The 19,439-nt window shown below is 32.5% G+C and overlaps 1 protein-coding gene across 8 annotated transcripts in view; it reads left to right on the top strand.

The window, feature by feature from the left end:
* Nucleotides 1-19,439, top strand: part of LOC126717045 (uncharacterized) — a 93,433-nt gene that overhangs the window by 61,920 nt on the left and 12,074 nt on the right. For 3 of the 8 annotated variants that reach the window (XM_050418208.1, XM_050418206.1, XM_050418209.1), the window contains 2 exons: nt 69-225; nt 3,111-3,226. In XM_050418208.1, coding sequence (XP_050274165.1) covers nt 69-225; nt 3,111-3,226 — 273 coding nt within the window. The other 5 variants (XM_050418204.1, XM_050418201.1, XM_050418203.1 and 2 more) reach the window with 4 other exon arrangements.

Here is a 19,439-nt window from a genome sequence, read left to right on the forward strand (position 1 = left end):
TTACCAAAGTAAATGGGGTTAATATAGGAGTTGCTTTCTTCTTTCATTTTTCTATTCATGCTTTGAAGATAGATCACAAGGAAGGAGAAGACACTAGAGTTCTTCCTGTTCATTACTCAAACAACTATTTTTCACTGGTGCCCAGCGAGTTTATGCCCATTAAGATCACTTTTAAGGTCCCTCCAGGTGTCACACCTCGAGCTATTCTTATTACAGGTGTCACTGGTAGGCATACTTTTCATTGAGCTGGGTAAACATATGCTTTTAATGCTGTTTGCAACCATGTGGTAATATAAAACTCTATCGAGGTCAAGTTTTACAGAGGAGATGATAACCACAAATTCCGGGAATGCTGGAATATAATTCCAACTTTTACTTGCTTATTTGTCCTGTTTTGCTTTGAGAAACAGTTGTTACTTAGTTTCACCAGTGATATGAGGAATAAAGGAAGTTAAACAAATTGAGAGAAACTTCAAATTTTCTGCCAATGTTAACTAGTTCTTCTTAAGTGAAATTCCTTCAAATTTATCATATACAGTGTTTAAGTGTTGACTCCATGTCACTATCTATAAAGGGTAGTGTTTACCGTTTGTTAAAGGGTAGTATTATTTGAATATCCAAGTAATAATGGGAATCGTGGGAAACATTTGTTAAGTAGAATATCTTCACTCTTCTGATTCAACATGTGTCGATCCCTACTAGATCTTGAGTGCAAATTGTGCAATATACATTTCCTGAGGTTAGTGATAGCATGCATTTTTATGTTACTTTGTGGGGAATACAGTTTTTCCTGAAAATATCCTGCATGTCAGTCATTCATAAAGGAATTAAAACATGTATCTATTCATTTGAATTGCATGCAGTTTTTATGGTGAGCATGTGATGGGAAATATTTTCTATAACCCGAGAGGGGGAAAATTTGTAAACAATTCTATAATAGTGAAATTTCTGGATAACCTTTAATGGTTTGTTACCTATGTAACTCAGCATTTTTTTTTAAAAAAATTTTATTGTTGAGAATGATGAATTGCATGTCTTTATGTTATCTTTTAGTTACTACTTCATAACTGTTTAGTGAGCTTTGAAGATGCCAAAGCTGATGAAAATTGAAATAATAGTGCAACTGAAGGATTCATTTTATAACCCTGTTTTGTTGCAACAATTAAGGTTGAATTTAAAGACTTCTTATGGGTTAATATTTGATGGGAAGTCCTAAGATAGAGTAAGATGGACAATTGAAGCATGGGATAGATTATGATCAAAATTGCTTGAAGCACAATGCTTTGAAGAGAGAACAAAAAAATCTTATATGGGATCTGATGTGGTCGACCAACACAGAAATAATGGAGAAAAAGATCCATAATTCTCTTAAGTGTATCCACTTGGCACAGAATCTTCAAGTCTGGATGTTATAATACCTATCAAAAAAAAAAAGATTGGATGCTATAATAACTTGGATAATTCAAGGTTAGCTTTGTGGGAGAGTGATGAAGATGGGTTGTATTTTGATGGAAACATCAAAGATGGTGGAATTGGATAACAATTTAAGAAACAATGGTGCAGACCCTTACTTAGCAATGAGTTATAGCTCAATTTAGTGGTTGCTTCTCAATGCTCCCATAATGAGACATATGACATTGTGGATGGCAATGAGTTATAAGATGCTACACTTATATTGGGACCCATTCTTTGTTTCTTTTATTTTCTTCCCAACTGCTTGTACTTAATTGAACTTATTCATGTAAAGGCTTCCTGTGTCATGTCAACTTGTAGGTCACTAGACTCACTACTCTACACATTAGTAGACGCAGATTTATCATTAGTCATGGAAATTCTAATTTTTGGACTAAATGTTAGCTTGCTCCAGATAATTCTATATCTCCTGAGCCTTTACTTAATTTTTAAGCCATTATTTATAGTCTTTGAGAGATTGGGAGAGGTTAAGGAACAATTGGCCTTCATTTGGAGCACCAGCTATAGTATATGATCATAGTACAAACTTTCCGTTGGTCATACCTATGTTACCAAGCTTTAGGGGGTGGTTTTTGGGTTATCCATTTGTACGAATTTAGAATTTCATTCTGCCTCCTTATTGTAATTTCCTTTTGGTCATATTCAAATCAATTTTCCTTCTTTTTGGGTTACACTCTTCCTTTTTTCACAGATATGCAGATGCAGATAGTCTTTTATTCTCCAGCGGGTTCATTAACAGCATTTTAATATAATGGGTGGAAATTTAGAGAAGCAATGTTTTCAAAATCTTATTGTCAGGTACCTTCATTCTTACTCTCTTATGTTCTTTAGGAAATCTTGTTCTCTTTTATTTATTTATTTTTAATTTTTGGGGGTTTTTCACTTTTGAAGTTAAATCTCTATATTGTGTTATTGTTTGTTCATTTTCTTGCTTATACACAATCAATACAAGTTCAACTTTTAACTTAGGCAAAGGATAATGGTTACAAAAGATAATGGGAACATATTCTTGTAATAAATATGGAGATTATTTCCTTAGAAGATCAAATTTACTCATGGTATTAAAAAAAAAAATGCAGCCAATGCTTTAACTCCAAAAAACATTATTTTGTTTAGAATAACTAAAAATGTGATGGGTGCATGTGAGTCAGTCTGCCTCTGTTTTATAGTTGTGCGAATTGTAGATTCTTTCTTCAAAAATCCTTTGTTAAATTACCTAGAAAAAGCAACACCCACTCACCCATCTCCCAAAGACACTATAGGGATCAGTTGTTTTGGTGTCATTGAACAAATGAAACTAAATGCTTGATTAAATGTGCTCCCTGTGGCAAAAAAATCAGTTTCTTGCAATGCTCTACACCTTCTCAAGATTGTTTTATGGATGAAAATCAATTCTGAATTATTGAATATTCTGGAAAGAAGAATTGTTTCCATGTAGTAGCAATATTGTTTTCCAGATCTCTTGGTTAAGAATAATGGAGACCTCATTTAAAAAAAAAAAAAAAAGGAATAATGGAGACAATGAAAATGGTTATGATGTGAGCTTTGTTTTAAGTGTGTAGAATCTTATGTTTCCAGCAAACCCACACCAAAAATATTTTCTGTTGGAAGATTTATAGATGGTTATCTTATGCTAGTTGTAGGGGATGAAAACCTTAGTGCAAAAAGTTCTCATTCACTTGCAGAAGCAATGCCAAAAGATGCTCGGTATTGTGATAACAACCTCTATGGAGCCATTGACATATATCTCAAGGTACGGAAGATTTTTCGTTCCTAGTGATCATTACTTTATCTGAAAATTGAGCTACTGAGACCTGCAAAATCATAAAAATTAAGATTTAATTTGACTAAGAATCATTGTAATATCAAATTTGTGTTGTTTATTGAATATGTTAAAGTTTAGTGGCTATTAATCTTCTTAGATAAACTTCAAAGCTTAGCCCTGCACAATTATTGTTGTTTTTTGAATGACATACATTTTGATGGACTTTAAGAACGTGTAACCTCACATTTTGACCAGTCATAGAAGCAGTAAAATTTAAGTTGCAAATGACCATTTTTTATGTAGGCACACCCTAGCATGAATGAAGAAGAAAAAGTGCTTATCAAAAAAAGAAGAAAAAGTAAGTGTATGTAGAAACCTGGAATACCATAGACTATCAAAGGAAGCACGTGAGCATGTGATGAAGAATGATCAATTGCCCTTGAAAATAACAACATGATTCATCTTCTTAGACCGAGGTAACATGACAAGGTCAATGACAGATTTTGGATCAAACTGCCAAGAACTAAGACTCAGGTAATTATCAGAGTTTCTAAAGGTATAAAAGAGGAAGGGATGAATTCGCAAAAAGAGTTAAAGATAGTGTAGAAAGAGGTTGACACAATGAAAGTGCAACTGATTGAATTACAAATGTGTAAGCTAAAGCTGCAAAGACAAGTGAAGAAATCCAGTCAAACCAGAAGGGAAAACACAGCTTTGTAAAGAAAAAAAAGTTCTGGTTCAAAATCTGATTTTGCTTTGTCGAAATTGAAGTGTGCCTTGTTAGTTTTTAGGATTTTTTTTTTTTGAGAAAATAGAAAAGTTATTTTTTTTAGGAAAATGAAATTATATATTTGCCTCCTAATTTTTTGCAGTGAAAAAAAGAGAGGAATTTTTCAGCACCATGGCCAAGCTATTTATCATGGTTTTAAAAACCGGACCGGAGGCAAAACCGGATTTGCCTCCGGTTCCCGATTTTTACCAAAATTTGACCAGTTTTTGCTGACTTTAGATATTTTTTAAAACCGGACTGGTCTACAATTCCCGGTTCAATTGGTCAGACCGTCCGGTCCGGTCCAATTTTTAAAACCTTGTAATAGGTCATATTCCTTAGGATGGTTACGTTATGTTAGAGAACTCTCTTCTGTTCCTATCTCCAAGACTAGTCAATTAAGTTGTATCATTAAATTCTTTGTGTGCGGATGATTGGTATTAAATTTGTCAATGATATTTCTATTTTTATGTTCTGGCAATGTGGGTTGGCAGCTGTCACTTGTACTTAAAAGATTTGACCCAACTGTTTTCCATTGTAATGCAACTTTGACAATTCATTGTTGAAGTGTATCAAGAAAAGAAACCAAATCAAATTTATGAAACCTTTTTCTTTTCTATAACATGGAACCTCTTCAATTCATTGTTGGACTATTATTCAATTCTTTCTACAGAAAAACATGGGTTGGAAGCACTTTTAACCCTTAAAATTTGAAATTATTTATATTTTGGTCGTTTATGTTTGATTATGTTTTCATATTGGTCGTGTTGTATATTTTCTTTAGTAATTTTTTTTTTTTTGGAAAAGATTTTCTTTAGTAATCTAACTGTTCATATTTGTTACTTTTTCTTTAAGAATGACTTTCCTGCGTTCCACGTATTATCTGGATTTAATCTTTTTAAATCCAGATAATACGGATAAGTTTATAGATTTCATTATTGGTTTTGGAATCCCACATAGCTTAGAAAAATAACAAGGAGTTAGACATCAAAGATTTGTCCTGTGTTTAGTGTGAGCGATTGTGAGAAGTATGGACATATGGTTGTCATCTTGTTTTAAGTAATTTTGCATTAGCAATTGCTATATTTTATGGATAAAACTTAGGTACAATACCTTAGATGCATTACATTAGATTCTCAAATTTAAATGCAACTGCTTCTCAAAAAATATTCAATGCAACCAAGTGCTTTACTACTAAGGTATGTTATTTGTAGTATCCTTTATAATTTTTAATTACTTCTACAATACTTGTCACTATTGATTATATATAGTGATTGTTTTGGCTAAAAATATGTGCAGATATTATCAAACTACAGCCGATCAAAGATTATTGAGAGGTAAACCAGTTGCTATGTTTCTTGAATTTTAGCAGTGATGTGTTAAGCTGTGCTAACAATTATTTTTTCATTTTAATTTATTCTTCATTTTTTCTTTGCCCAAGCTATATCCATTCAGTTGTTGATTAGGAATGATTAATTGCTGTTAGCTACAAGTGCTCAAGCATTCTAACGAAACTGCCAACTTTCTGAACGGTTATTGATAAAATATTGTTCTTTACTTTTGTAATGTATCTGGGTATACTGTATTGAGTATTAACTGATGCGTGGTATTTCATTAGCCCAGCTCACACGCAAATACATATTTCATAATAATTGAGTAAAATGACTTTCTATGAATCATAATTATTTTACTTGGGAACTTAATGATGTAATCTATATGTACTTCATTATTTACCTGTTTTTTCTTTCATCGTACAATTTATCTTCTGTTCTTACCATTGAGGTTCCATTTTGTAGGGAATGTTTAGAGCCATTCGAAAAACCAGAATGTGAAGCATTTGATATCTTTGTTAATGAGGTTCTCTGTGTTGGCAAAAGTACTGCTGCATTCATTTTATTCTAAAATACACTTGATGGATCTATTCTTACCATATTGCTTGCACATACCTACCACCAAAAGGGACACTCCTAGTCATTATCATGTGCACAAAGTACTCTTTTGCTATTCTACCTATTTTTGAAGATCATAAGCTACTCCCTCTATTAAGGACCTGTTCAGGCTGAGGGTTTTAAAAAAAAAAAAAAAAAACTCAGCACTAACATCTGCACAATTTGAAACACATAAGCCGCTTACTGGAAATATCCAATGAAATTTTAGAAATATAACCTCTTTTCATGTCTCTTAGTTTTGTGCTATTATGCAAATTTGGTCAACTGAGAAATGCCTGTTCAATCTTATGACCATATTCTAAAATTTTTAATAATTAAAAAATTACTACATCAAACGATTATCAACCTTTCAGGATGAGTGTACAGCCATATTTGTGAAAATCACTTTATAAAAATAATTTTCCATTTGATGGTTATCATTTAACTTATTTTTCCAATCAAAATGTGATATCTTTTGTTTTTCTTCTCCCATTCATCTATGCAATTTTTGAATCATCTGCAGGGTGTCCATATTCATGTGTAAAAAGGGCACTTCATTCCTTTTCATTTGCTTCTACTGGAAGTGCTAGGGTGTGTTCACAAGGTTGGTTAATTCTCTTATTTTTCCATTCTTTGTGAGCTTGTATGTTGTTGAGTATTAGGTCTAGGCCCACTTCCCCAATTTGGTAGTTCCAATAGTATTATAATTATTATCATGAATTTGATACACTGATATTAATTAAATTTCAAAACATCTTTGCATATGACTAGGTCATGGTGAAGACTACCAAGTTCAGCTCGCAGTAAGTCAGTGCCCAAGAAGTTGTATCCATTATGTTACACCTTCGCAGTGATATCTTAGAGGAACTACTACACAGGTAGATAGTCATATCTCTTACCTTCCTTGAAATCACTGTTGATTGTTGTAGGCAAAAATATTGACACAAATGAACTGTATAGAGTCACTAAACTGTAGTCACACTTGTGAAATAAATGGAGCTAGCATGTGTTCTTGACTCAGCTTGATTAGTGTATCACCTGCATTTTCATGCTCTATATCTATTACAGCCAATAGCCCAGGATAAGCATACACTGGTTGGTGCTATGAATAACCTTGATCTGATCACATATCACTGACACATGTACTATCTTACAATTTTGGGATATATCTTATGGCTTCTAACTATGGTTTCTATTTCTGGTTTCTTTGATATCATAGTATCTTGAGCATGCCTTCATCAGCTGAGGCAGAATTGCTTTATTCTTTTATAGTTAAAGCCAAGTTTGAGAACAATGGGTACCTAAAGCCAAAGAAGCAACCCTAAACTTCAACCCAACGTGTTGATTGGTTTTAACATTTGAATGGCTGCAAACTCATGGCCAATCACACCTATATTATTGGAGAAAATGGAAGCTGATGTTGCTTATATATGCCTCCAATCATCTATGTGAATGCTGAATATTGATGGTGATTATTTACTCATCATTGATCTGACTCGCTGCTTGGAGGTGCGTTCTTGTAAAGTGCATGCACATTGAAAAACAATCCTAGGTAATAATTTGTCTGCTAAGGAGATGCGTAAAATCCTTTACTTCCCCCCACACCTCCACCCGTCGGGAGTTGGGGGAGGGGCGTTGATTGGATTTATGTTAATGGCATGTGTATGTAGATAGAGTTTACATTATATTTTTGTTATTGTTACAGAATCTACCATATTTTTCGAAAGGAAGTTCAGTAAATACTAAAAATTGCTGTGATATCAATTGATTATGCTCCTATGCTCCATAAAACAGTTCTTCGCTTACTAAACCTACCTTAATTACAAGCTTCTAGTTGGTCAGCTTCTCATCTGCTACAGGAAGGGTAACACTAATTTGTTTCTAGGAGTGAAGTTCTTGTGGTTCCACCACCACATTTAGCACCATGGCATGCCATTCAGTGAAATAAAGCAGATGAGCAAGATCTTATGGTTCTCCACAATCTCCACTTTCAGTTTTCAGATGTGGTTCTCATGCTTTTTACAACATGTGAAAGCCAAACAAACCTAGAAACTGTAATATGATGCTTAAAGCCACGATGCATAGCCTTCTTGTGGATTTGTATCCGAGCGACTGAGACCATGCCAAACGATCATGTATTGTCTGTCTGCATGCGTGGTGGTTCAACATCTGCTCAGACCAATAATTAAAGAAAAAATATTTGTCCCCAGCCACATTTGATACATTATTACTCAATGGAGAGTTGGGAGAAAATGAATGTAAACATTATTGCTCAATACAGGATCATAGGCTTAGAGGGAAAAAGTAGAGGAATAGGGGAGAGATATAGAGAGAGATGAAAACTATTTGCGCTTTAATTTGGTGCATCTTGCATCATTTCCTGCTATATTATTGAAGAACAGACACTATTTACCCTCTCAAAAAAAGAAATTGAAGAACAAAAACTTGATTGAGATTGTGTAAATTAAATACGGGAAGAAGTCCTGTCAAATAAAGAATTTTCTTTTGACCATCTTTTGATTGTATTACAATATATAAGAACCACCACTACAAATAGTACTATACCCTTGATCGTGTGAAATATTCAAATCCGAATTATGCATTATAATATAGAATTCAAGCTACAGAATTTATTGAGTAATATTGTTGGATTGAAATATATTGATTATGAAAAATTGCAAAGGGCCTTGCTCCATATAGAAGAAAAGATAAAAACAGAGGACCATTTTGAAATGGCCTTCATGAAGCAATTTAATGAAGAGAAGATGCCCACTGCACTATCAATCAAGGATGGACCTTGCCCTGACTTCTCCTCTACATCTTCAAATATTATATGCACTGATAAGCAAAAAATATTTTAACTTAAAATTTTTTAATAGTCCACTCACACAGGATTTATATTTAAAAAATAAAAATAATATGAATCCATTGCCATACAGAGTGTGTTAATTAATGTAAAGGTATGTATAAATTTTTTGTTTAACACATGTTAAACCTGTTCTAATGAAAAATTCTATAAATTTAGTAGTAACCTACTAGAAGTTCCTCAGCATTGGGACGACTTATGAGTTCTTTAGCAAGAAGGTATCTGTTTGACCTATCCTTATCATCTTAGAAGACCTTCCATAATCTTGTAAATGATCAAAAAATAGTTTCAGAAGTAGAGTTACTAGACATACCCAGCAACATGGGAAATAGGACCAAAAATAAAACTCTTGAGAAGGCCAACCAGATTGGCTTTAGCCCCAGTTGAAGGTAGGACTAGAAAAATTAAGAACTTGGGCTTTGTTTAAAGACTTATTAATGCTTGAATTTGGTCAACCATTTGACTTTCAATTTATTTAGTGGCCTTCATCAGCTATCATTTTATGATCACATGAAAGAGTCACATAGCAATACATGAATCATAGCATATGGTTATTTATAGAGAACCAGATAAAAAGCAAAATCTAAATTGTAATTCAAATCATATCAATTTTATCATTATGAAATATCACCAAAAATTAAATTTTGGTAAATTTTGTTACCTGGGCTCCTACTGTATCGTTCATGTACAAGCTCTGCCTTATAATGTTAACCACCTTAACCGACTCTACTAAGGAAAAAAGAATAACCAGTTGATGAATGACACCTGTACAAAGAAATTTAAATACAAACAGAACACTTAAACAAAACGCTGTCACGTTATACTTCCTCAATTAGTGAAACGCAGCGTCTTGTGTTGGGTGTCTGTAGTAAGGGAAACGCTGCGTTTAGTCGCTCTGTTTCAGATAGTCAGACACAGAGTAGCACTGAGAATACCATAAATACATAGTATTTTACATATAGAGAGTAGTAATAAGAGTTGTAATTTATGAGTTTGGATTGGATTTTTAAATTCAATGAATATATTTCGGGTTTCTTAAACCAAACAATATTTCAGAAGGGAGAACATATGAAAGAGTACCAAATGGTCCACTTAAAGTTTCACCAATGAAACCTGGAATGAAGCAGCTAAACAACTTGAGAGAACCTTCCAAATTTCTGCCAATGTTATCTAGTTCTTCTTAGGTGAAATGCCTTCAAATTTATAATATATGGTGTTAAGTGTTAACTCCATGTGTAAATAATTTGCAGATATGGACCCTTTTTATCATTTGCTTGCTTTTTATGTGTGTTTTCTCAGTACTTATTGTCATTATATGTCTTGATTAAGGGAGTGATGGAATGAAGGAAAGATACAAAGAGAAGGGTGATTATTCAATTAAAAGTTGAAACTATACAAATAACAAGCTGCCTAGTTGCATTTCACAGATTAAATTGGATTGGCTTTGTACTAAGCTTCCCTGCACGGATTGGCTTTCAGCTGGAGGTTTCTTTGGATTGAATTTGTTGTTTTGAGTTGCATTGGCTTACCTAGGATAAGTGAAAAATGTGCATTAAGAATTAAAACCAGCAAACACTAAAGCAAGCTTAGCTACACTCTTTACTTTATATCAACTTGTTTTTTTATGTGTAAAATGAAACTTGAACTTCAATAGGAATCTCTGTTTCTTGTTCTATTAGTAAAATGATTAAGTAGATTGTACGCAAAGAAACAAAGAAGTGTGCTTCTTCAAAGTATTTTTATCTTGATATTGTACTCTTATTTTCTTAGTTATTATAAAAGAATCTGAAGGGACGGTAACAAATATTGATGTTGTGGCATATTTTCTTAGTTATTAGAAAAGAATTTCAAGAGATGGTAAGAATAATTGATGTTGTTTCTTACTTTTTCTTTTTTGGTTATTAGGAAAGAATCCAAAAGATGGTAAGAATTATTATAGACCTAGATTTCATTTTCTTTTTTTTTTTCCTTGGTTTTTTTTTTTTTCCTTTATCTAGTGTTTCTGAATAAAGGAATGATAGTCTTATTATAATTTTATGAAAGAGTAGCAAGATATTTAATCACTTTTCTTTTCTACATCAATCTAATACTTGTAATTTTGGAAAAGAAAGAAAATGGAAAGAGGAAACAAAAGACAAAAAAGGGAAAACAAGCTAAAGTAGTATTTGTTCTGCCTTTAAAAACGAAGCCCAATTGTGTTAAAACTAAATTCTTTTTTTTTGAGAAACAACTAAATTCTTAAATGTACTAATATGTTCAAGTGGCCAATTAACTATAGTTACTAATCTACTTTCTAAAAGAAACTAGTTAAATTAACTAATAATAAACGTCTTTATCGACATTTATAAATTAATATCATAAAAAGATGATAAAAGAAAGTCAAGTAATTATGTATATCTCTTAAGTAATCAAAATAGAATCACACAAAATAATTTAATATAACCTTTTGAATATAAGATATAATTAGCATTTGACTATCTTATTACAAGTTTTATGTTAAGATGCCATTGGTGTACTAAACTTATCGGGTGCAAAACAATTTCTTTAGAGGAAATGCAAGTTATCTCGCACAAAAGGCACAACATAATTAAAACCAACGAAAATTATGCTTTGTTCTATTGCATCGTATGCTAATAACAAAAAAAAAAGGGTTTAAAAATTAAATATATTTTTGTCAAGATTTGGTGGCTCAATGCAAATGGTAGGTCGGCAAAACATGATAAAAAATTAAAATAAAAGCTTACAAAAAATATCTTTTACAAGCTTGAATTTATGACTCACATAGAAAGAGAAGAAATACTACAACAATAGGGATCTTTCTTGATGATGACTCCTAACTAATGAAAATGATCTTCCAACAATTTAGGTCAAATGTTTTGAGGATAGACCTTTTCAAGTCTAATGTAAAATAGTTAGGCAAATTCATATACGAACACAATTGTTAATAGATTCTATACTAGAAAATGTGTATATATATATTATTTGAAAAGTAAGGATACAATTGAAGAAGGTACTAGATTTTATTTTTAATGTAAGCATATAGATTATTCTTGAATGGATTGGGTCACACGAAAGATAACTTCCAAGTTTAGAATATATATATATATATATATATATATGAAGGAAAGATTAAAAAAAAAATTCATTCATTTAACTTCTTATTGTCATTTATTATTTTCTTCCAAATCAAGAAAGAGTTACAAAAGATGCAAAGAAATATTCAAAATGTAAACAATAAGGTAATAAGAATAAAGAAAAAAAAAAGTAATGGGATGAGTGAAAGACATGCATATGAATTTAGTTTGTTTAGCAAGCTGAAGAATGCTTTGAAATCCAAAGTATAAAATTCTTCCCATAAAAAAAAGTATAAAATTCTATAGAATTTTTGAAGTGTCCTTTCTTGTTAACATAAACAATAGAAATCAATATTAGTAATTTCAAAAGTTAAATTTTGAGTAAATTCTAGCTCAAAATTCATCATTTAAATGTAACACAAGAGATAAAATTTCATTTGTGTATATCCTAGATATAACCTAAATAGAGATGCATATATAAATCTTATAAATGAATGAGAAAATTAAATGCTAGTAGGGACATGTTTGGAAACACAAAAGGAAAAGAAATAGAAAATGTTTCTATGAAGTATTTAAGTCTAAGTTGGCAAGCAAGCATATGCCTTGCCTACTTCTTCCTTTATTCTTTATTTCTTTCTTTTGTTTTCTTTGTTTTGGAGCAAGTATTTTTTTCTTTGACACAAGGGCATGAAAATCCTATATATAGTAGATGCTATATAGGGATTTCATATGAAGTTAGACTTAAAAAAAATTGAAATTGAGAATAATTTGGAAGCCTCCTTAAGTGTGTTTTGAAGCCAAAATTAGGTTCTTCTTGATGTAAGTATTGATAGTTGCCTTTATAAATTTGTTCACATGTATATATGTTTTTCTATTGGTATTTATAAACAATAGATTACTTTGCTTATTTAAAATTTGTCATATAGATGTTAAATGTAATAAGATTTTATTGCACTTGACACTATATTTTTGTGAGATATATTACTACTAGATGGTTTGGTTTATGTTACATTTAATGCAATTTGGATAAATGGTATATCACTCCATTATTTTTCATAAATCAATCTTTTCTTGAATCTCATTTTTATTTAATATCTATTATAGGATAATTACACACAGAATTTCAAAATAATTAGTTGCCATTTATTGTTAAATTTATGAAGTTTGTCATTTACTGTATTTAAGTATACAAAAAAACCATCGCACACCCTTGGTGCAGTGGTCACTCCACAAGTATAAGTGCTTGTGGGGTGTGGGGGGCAAGGGCCGGGGTTCAAGTCTCCAGGAGGGAGCGTCACACACATATACACTTAGATTAGGCTAGAGTAGAAATTCTATCTTGTATAAAAAAAAAAAAAAAAAGTATACCAAAAAATATAATCACTCTTCATAGATTAGTGAGTTTTTAATGTCTAATCACCTTGATTTTCGGAAAGAATAATAGATCACCTTAATATTTAATTAGCATGATAGTTGGAGGAAAGAAATTTAGTTCAATAATGAGATTACAAACTATTATTATGAAAGAATGGAATTGAGGAATATAACTTATATTGAAGTTAATTATCCAAAAAAAAAAAAAAAAAAAACTACAGTAAAAGTTACTCAAAAGTCAAACTTGAACATGTCCTATCAAATGTTCATTTTATTCCATATTAATAGTAAGATAATTTACATTCATTCTCAAACATTATCAAATCTTTGCTTTTTTTTTTTTTCTTATTATTTATCACATGTGGGGAAGAGAGAATTTCAACCTAAATAAAAAAAAAAAAAAAAAATTATGGGAGTAATAGACTCAACATTAAAACATAAAATGTTTTTATTAATAAAAAAGTTGCCCTATTGCATTTCTTTTGGCATAAACAAAAGAAAAAAAAAAAAAGTAAAAAAAAAATTATATTTTTCTATTAACAAAAATGTAGGATCAATTAAAAACATAATATGAATTTTTGTTGTGCAAGCATTCTTATTATTTATTCTTAACTTTTTAGATGCATTCCGTTTATTTTTTAGAAAATCATGTTTATTTTTAATGAAATCAAGTAAAATAATTCTCATCTATATAATACTTTTATTCTTTTCTAAAATAAATAACTTTAATTTTTAATGAAAATCAATTAAAAGAATTCCAATTTATACAATAGTTTTTGTGCCTTTCAGTGTTGACATTCAAAAATTGAAAATGCCCACCCAACCAAAAGACCCACGGGCCACACCAAAGCCCTTTAAACATTCACATCTAATTTCATAACCGTATGAAGCCGAAAAAACAGAGAAATCAGGGGGTTTTGAATCTTTGTTAAATAAAAAGCCCACAAAAAAAACATTGAATCCAACTCCAACCTCTTTTAGTTTCTCATTTATGAAACAAACACTTGGTGAGTTGGGCCCAAAAACCACAAATCAATCGCCGAATCGCTCCCTTTGTTCATCCCTCTTTTTGCTGCTATTCAATTCTCATCACGCACTCTCTCTGTTTCTTTCTTGCTATCTCTCTCTGATTTTATTATTATTATTTATGCCTTTTTTCTTATTATTTATTTATTTTTATAAACAATAAAGAAATTTGATGATGATGATGATGATATGTGTGTGATTGTTTGCATGTGGTCATACAATTAAATAAATAAAGAAGATTGATTAGATTAGATGGAGCAGGAGCAGCAGCAGCACCACCAACTTCAACATTTTATCCATCCTGAGCATCCCTTGCTCTTCAATCCTGACGCCGACAGAAGAGGAAGACTTTGTTGGGGGTGCTGGGAACCGGTACATGGACCTAGCTACAGTTGCGAAGAATGCAATGCTTACTGGCACCATAAATCATGTGCGGAAGTACCCCTTGGGTTGCACCATCCCTTGCACCCAATCCATCCTCTTATTCTCTTTTGCCCATGGAGATGTTCACGAGATGAAAGTCAATTTTACAAATGCGAACTCTGCAAAGAATATAAAAATGAATACAGTTATCGGTGTTCCCGTTGCGACTTCAACCTTCACATCACATGCGCTTCTTTACTGCCCACTTTGGAAGCTGAATTCCACGACCACCCATTGACCCCCATTTGGAAATCATTCACGTTCACTTGCGACCTTTGTGGCAAAGAAGACAAAGGTATGCCCTTTCTGTGTAATACATGTGGTTTCTGGATTCATAGAAAATGTGCTTATCGATACCCACGCAGAGTCAAAGTTGTGCGTCACAGGCACCTCCTCCACCTCACCCATTCTTCTCTTCAATTCCATCCATCCGACTCTCGATTTTGTCAAATCTGTGTTCAAAAAGTGGACACACGCTATGGGCTTTACTATTGCTCTAGATGCAATTTCGTTGCCCACCTCAATTGTGCCCTTCTCAATGAAAACAAGGAGGACATAAATTTGCTGGAATTTAAAGATGAGGATGAAGTCCCACAGCTCAATGAATCGATTGACTTAGTAACTTACAAAGTCAACAAATTTAATACGAGGGAGGACGGAACTCAAATAGCTGCAGAAATCGAACACTTCAGTCATGAGCATGTCCTAAAGCTTACTGATGATGAGGTTCTAGATAACCAAAAATGTTATGCGTGCGTAAGAGCCATTCTCCCTCCGTTTTATAGTTGTGTAAATTGTACCTTCTTTCTTCATGAATCTTGTGCTAAATTACCCCAAAAAAAGGAACACCCACTTCATAGACACCCTCTCACCCTCCTCCCAACATCACCTTATGCAAGTAAGATATTTTGGTGTGATGCGTGTTGGCGTTACTGCAATGGCTTCAACTATAGTTGTGAGACATGCAGTTTTAGACTCGATGTTCAATGTAGTTTGATCTCAGACATTCTTACCCACCCTGGTCATGAGCATCGACTTATTCTCTCTAGCATTGAATCTAGACAGAATTGCAGCTGTTGTGATTCCAAAATTTACCCAATATTTCGTTGTACCACTTGTGAGTTTGCTTTGGACTTCAGATGCGCTACATTACCACATACCACAAGATACGGACAACATGATCATCCCTTCGCTCTCTGTAATACTGCTGAAGATGATTCCAATGAATATTACTGTAATATCTGTGAAGAAGAAAGGGATTCAAAGCATTGGTTCTACTACTGTACAGATTGTAGTTATCCTGCTCATCCCAATTGTATTTTAGGGAAATACCCAAATTGCATGTTTGGAGTTGCTTACACATTTAAGTGTCACCCACACCCCCTTATTTTCATTGAGGAAGCTAAAGACCACCCTGAATGTGACAGTTGTGGTAGTCTTTGCAAAGAGTTGATCTATCAATGTGCCCAATGTAATTTCAATTGGCACTATTATTGTGTATAGAAATAAAAAATGTGTCTTAAATTTTATTTTTATTTTATTTTTTATCTGTACTGGACTTTCCAAATAATTTTTGGTGCATGAAGTTCGTTAAATGATAATGCAGTAATTCTTTTTAAATTCTCTTTCATGTCATCATGGTTCAGATGGGACATAAATACATCGAATCAACTCATGGTTGTCTGCGTTTGATTGTACCCTGCCTTGTCCACATATGTTAGAAACAAGAAACTTGTAGATAATATGACTTTTCAGTTTTTAATGTTTTATGGTACTTATTTTTAGCAATGGAAGGCACTCAGTGTGAAACATTGAGTTCAGGGATGATGAACATATATTGGAACTAAAAGGCAAACTACAGCTATTTCTTATCTGTTATGTATAATTGTTTTTCCTCTCTTTTCCATTTTTATGCTTTCGCTCAAAAAAGCATGCTTTTGTTTCTTTTCCCTGAATAAATTTTTATGCATTCTACTATTGTCCAGTTGTGTTATTATTATTATTTTTAAACAATGCTTTGTGGACATATTATGATCATCTAACTGTGTCCTCTTTTTCCACTACCCGATTCTTATGTTATTTGTTTCAGTCTCTTGATAATTGTGCAATAAACATAGCCAACATTATTTTACTACCATGAGACAGTACTTGGCATCTCTTCAGCTTCTCTATATCCCTATTGTTATGGTTAAATGATTAATATTTATTTTTCAAAAGTCCTTCATTGACAGTTATAATTGGCAGCAATCCTTTTCAAACTTGTCAGATACCACTTTCAAGGTACTATTTTCTCCCCTCAAATTTAAACTTAGGTTAGGTTCTTGTTACTTATGACTTCTTTAGCACATAAGCTTCTGCATTCCGCTCAAATGAGTTCCCAGCTTCATTAAGAAAATCCACCCTAACTTTTTTGTTTTAAACGGTTTGTTGGATATCAAAGATGAAGTTCTTGAGCTTATTAGTATTGATTGGCTTAATATTAGGTAAAATTTTAAAATTGAATGAAATGGGAATATATATTTTTGTTATTATTAAGAACTTTTGAAAATGATACTACAGTTGTTTGACACATATAATACTTGAAATTTTATGCTATTTTGACCCACTTTCAAAATTTTATACTATAGTTATTAGCTCAAGAATGCTATTTGCACACTTGTTTATCACTTGTTTTTCTCACCCGACCTTTAAACCTTCACTTCAAATTAAAACAGATATCACATTTCCTTCAAAAATGCTATAATTTTTCCTGTGCTGTTCAAGGTCTATAATTGAGGCAAGTTGAAGAGCCTTTCATTTTAGCTCCTTTTGTAATGATTTAGACTGTATCATAATCCAGCACACATGCTATAAGATGCTACCCTTTCTTCCTCCCTTTTGTTTTCTTCCTAATTGTTTGTATTTACTTGAACTTCTTCATGTAATGGCTTCCTATGCCATGTCATCTTGTAGGTCACTACTCTGGACATTAGTAGACACAGACTTATCATTATCCACGGCAATTCTAATTTTGGATTTAGTGTTAGTTTGATCTTACTTTGAGTCATAAGTGAAATTTTTATGAAATAAATGCTTTTTTCCAGCTTGGGGTAGTGCTGTATCTTTTGAGCCTTTATTTGTTTTTGTGCCATTATTCGTAGTCTTTGAGAGATGAGGAGAGGTTAAGGAACCAATTGGCATTCATTGGAACTCCGGCTATTGTAAATGATTATACCACAAACTTTCATTTGCTCATACCTTAGTTACCAAGCTTTAAGGGGTGGTTTTTGAGTGATGCATTTGTACAAATTTTGAATTTCATTCTACCTCCTTGTTGTAATTTCCTTTTGGTCATATTCGAATCAAATTTTCCTCTATTTGAGCTACACTCTTCTTTTTTCCTCTGATGAGCAAATGCAGATAGTCTTCCATTCTCTAGTGGGGTTCATTAACAGTATTTGAATATAGTGGGTGGAAATTTAGAGAAGCAACGTTTTCAACATCTTATTGTCAGGTATCTTCATTCTTACCCTCCTATGTTCTTTAGGAAATCTTATTTTTCTTTTATTTATTTATTTATTAATTTTCGGGGGTTTTCACTTTTGGAGTTAAATCTCTATATTGTGTTATTCAATTATTGTTTGTTCATTTTCTAGCTTATACACAACCAATACAAGTTCAACTTTTAATGTCATTGTTATAACTTAGGCATAGAGTAGTTGTTACAAAATATAATAAGGTCATATTTTTTAATAAATATGGAGTCCCCTCCCCCCCCCCCCCCCCCCTCCCCTCTCTCCCCCTTTAGAAGATCAAATACTTGATTGCCACGATGGTCAGTATTGTGGTTTGGATCAACCTGTTTGATGATATGGCTGTCTTCTTTAATATAGCTTTGGTTGCACTTAAGATTGTACTCTATTAAATGTTATTTTGTTTAGAATAATGAAAAATGTGACTAGTGCAGCCTTGTCATTTTGCCTCTGTTTTATAACTGTGCTAAGTGTAGCTTCTTTCTTCATAAATCATTTGATTTTTTAAATTTCCTAGTAAAAAGCCACACTCACTCACTCACCTCCCAAAGACACACTATACAAGACTGATTGAAATAACTGCACTTTGCCTGCAAAGGATAAGCATTAAAATGTCCAGGAAATTTTTCATCCAAAATCTTGTTATTTTCTCAATTAGGGGCCTACAATCATGATAGCTCAGCTAACTAGGGACTAGAGCCATACCCAGATATCTAACTAGGGGACTACCTGCCTTAGATTGACAAGCATTCAAAATCTGGTTCTTTAGATCAGTAGATACACCTGCACAACATACTTTACGTTTAGAGCATTGATCACCAAGCCAGAAATCACTTTTTTCACTAAATGGACTGGGAGTAGATCAGCTCTTCTGAAATTTTTTTTTTTTTTGATAAGTAAGAATGTTATATATACGAATGGCTACTCTATGCATAAAAAACATAGAGCAAACCCAGAAAGTACAAGGAGGAAACAACGAAAAAGCAAAAAAGAAAACCAAACCACAAATTATTTAGTCATTTGCAAAACTATTCCACCCACTATATTCATCATCATGCTATCTTAATATGCTTCATATTCTTATGTCTGAGATGGATAGCATGCTCTAATATGCTTCATATTCATCTCGACTCTTAGAAGATAGCATGCTCTTCTGAAAATTATTCAGTCATTTGCAAAACAAAGATTAATATGCTTCATATTCTTATGTCTGAGATGGATTTGAAGTC

This window comes from Quercus robur, chromosome 3, assembly GCF_932294415.1.
Source record: "Quercus robur chromosome 3, dhQueRobu3.1, whole genome shotgun sequence".
NCBI classification, from domain to species: domain Eukaryota; kingdom Viridiplantae; phylum Streptophyta; class Magnoliopsida; order Fagales; family Fagaceae; genus Quercus; species Quercus robur.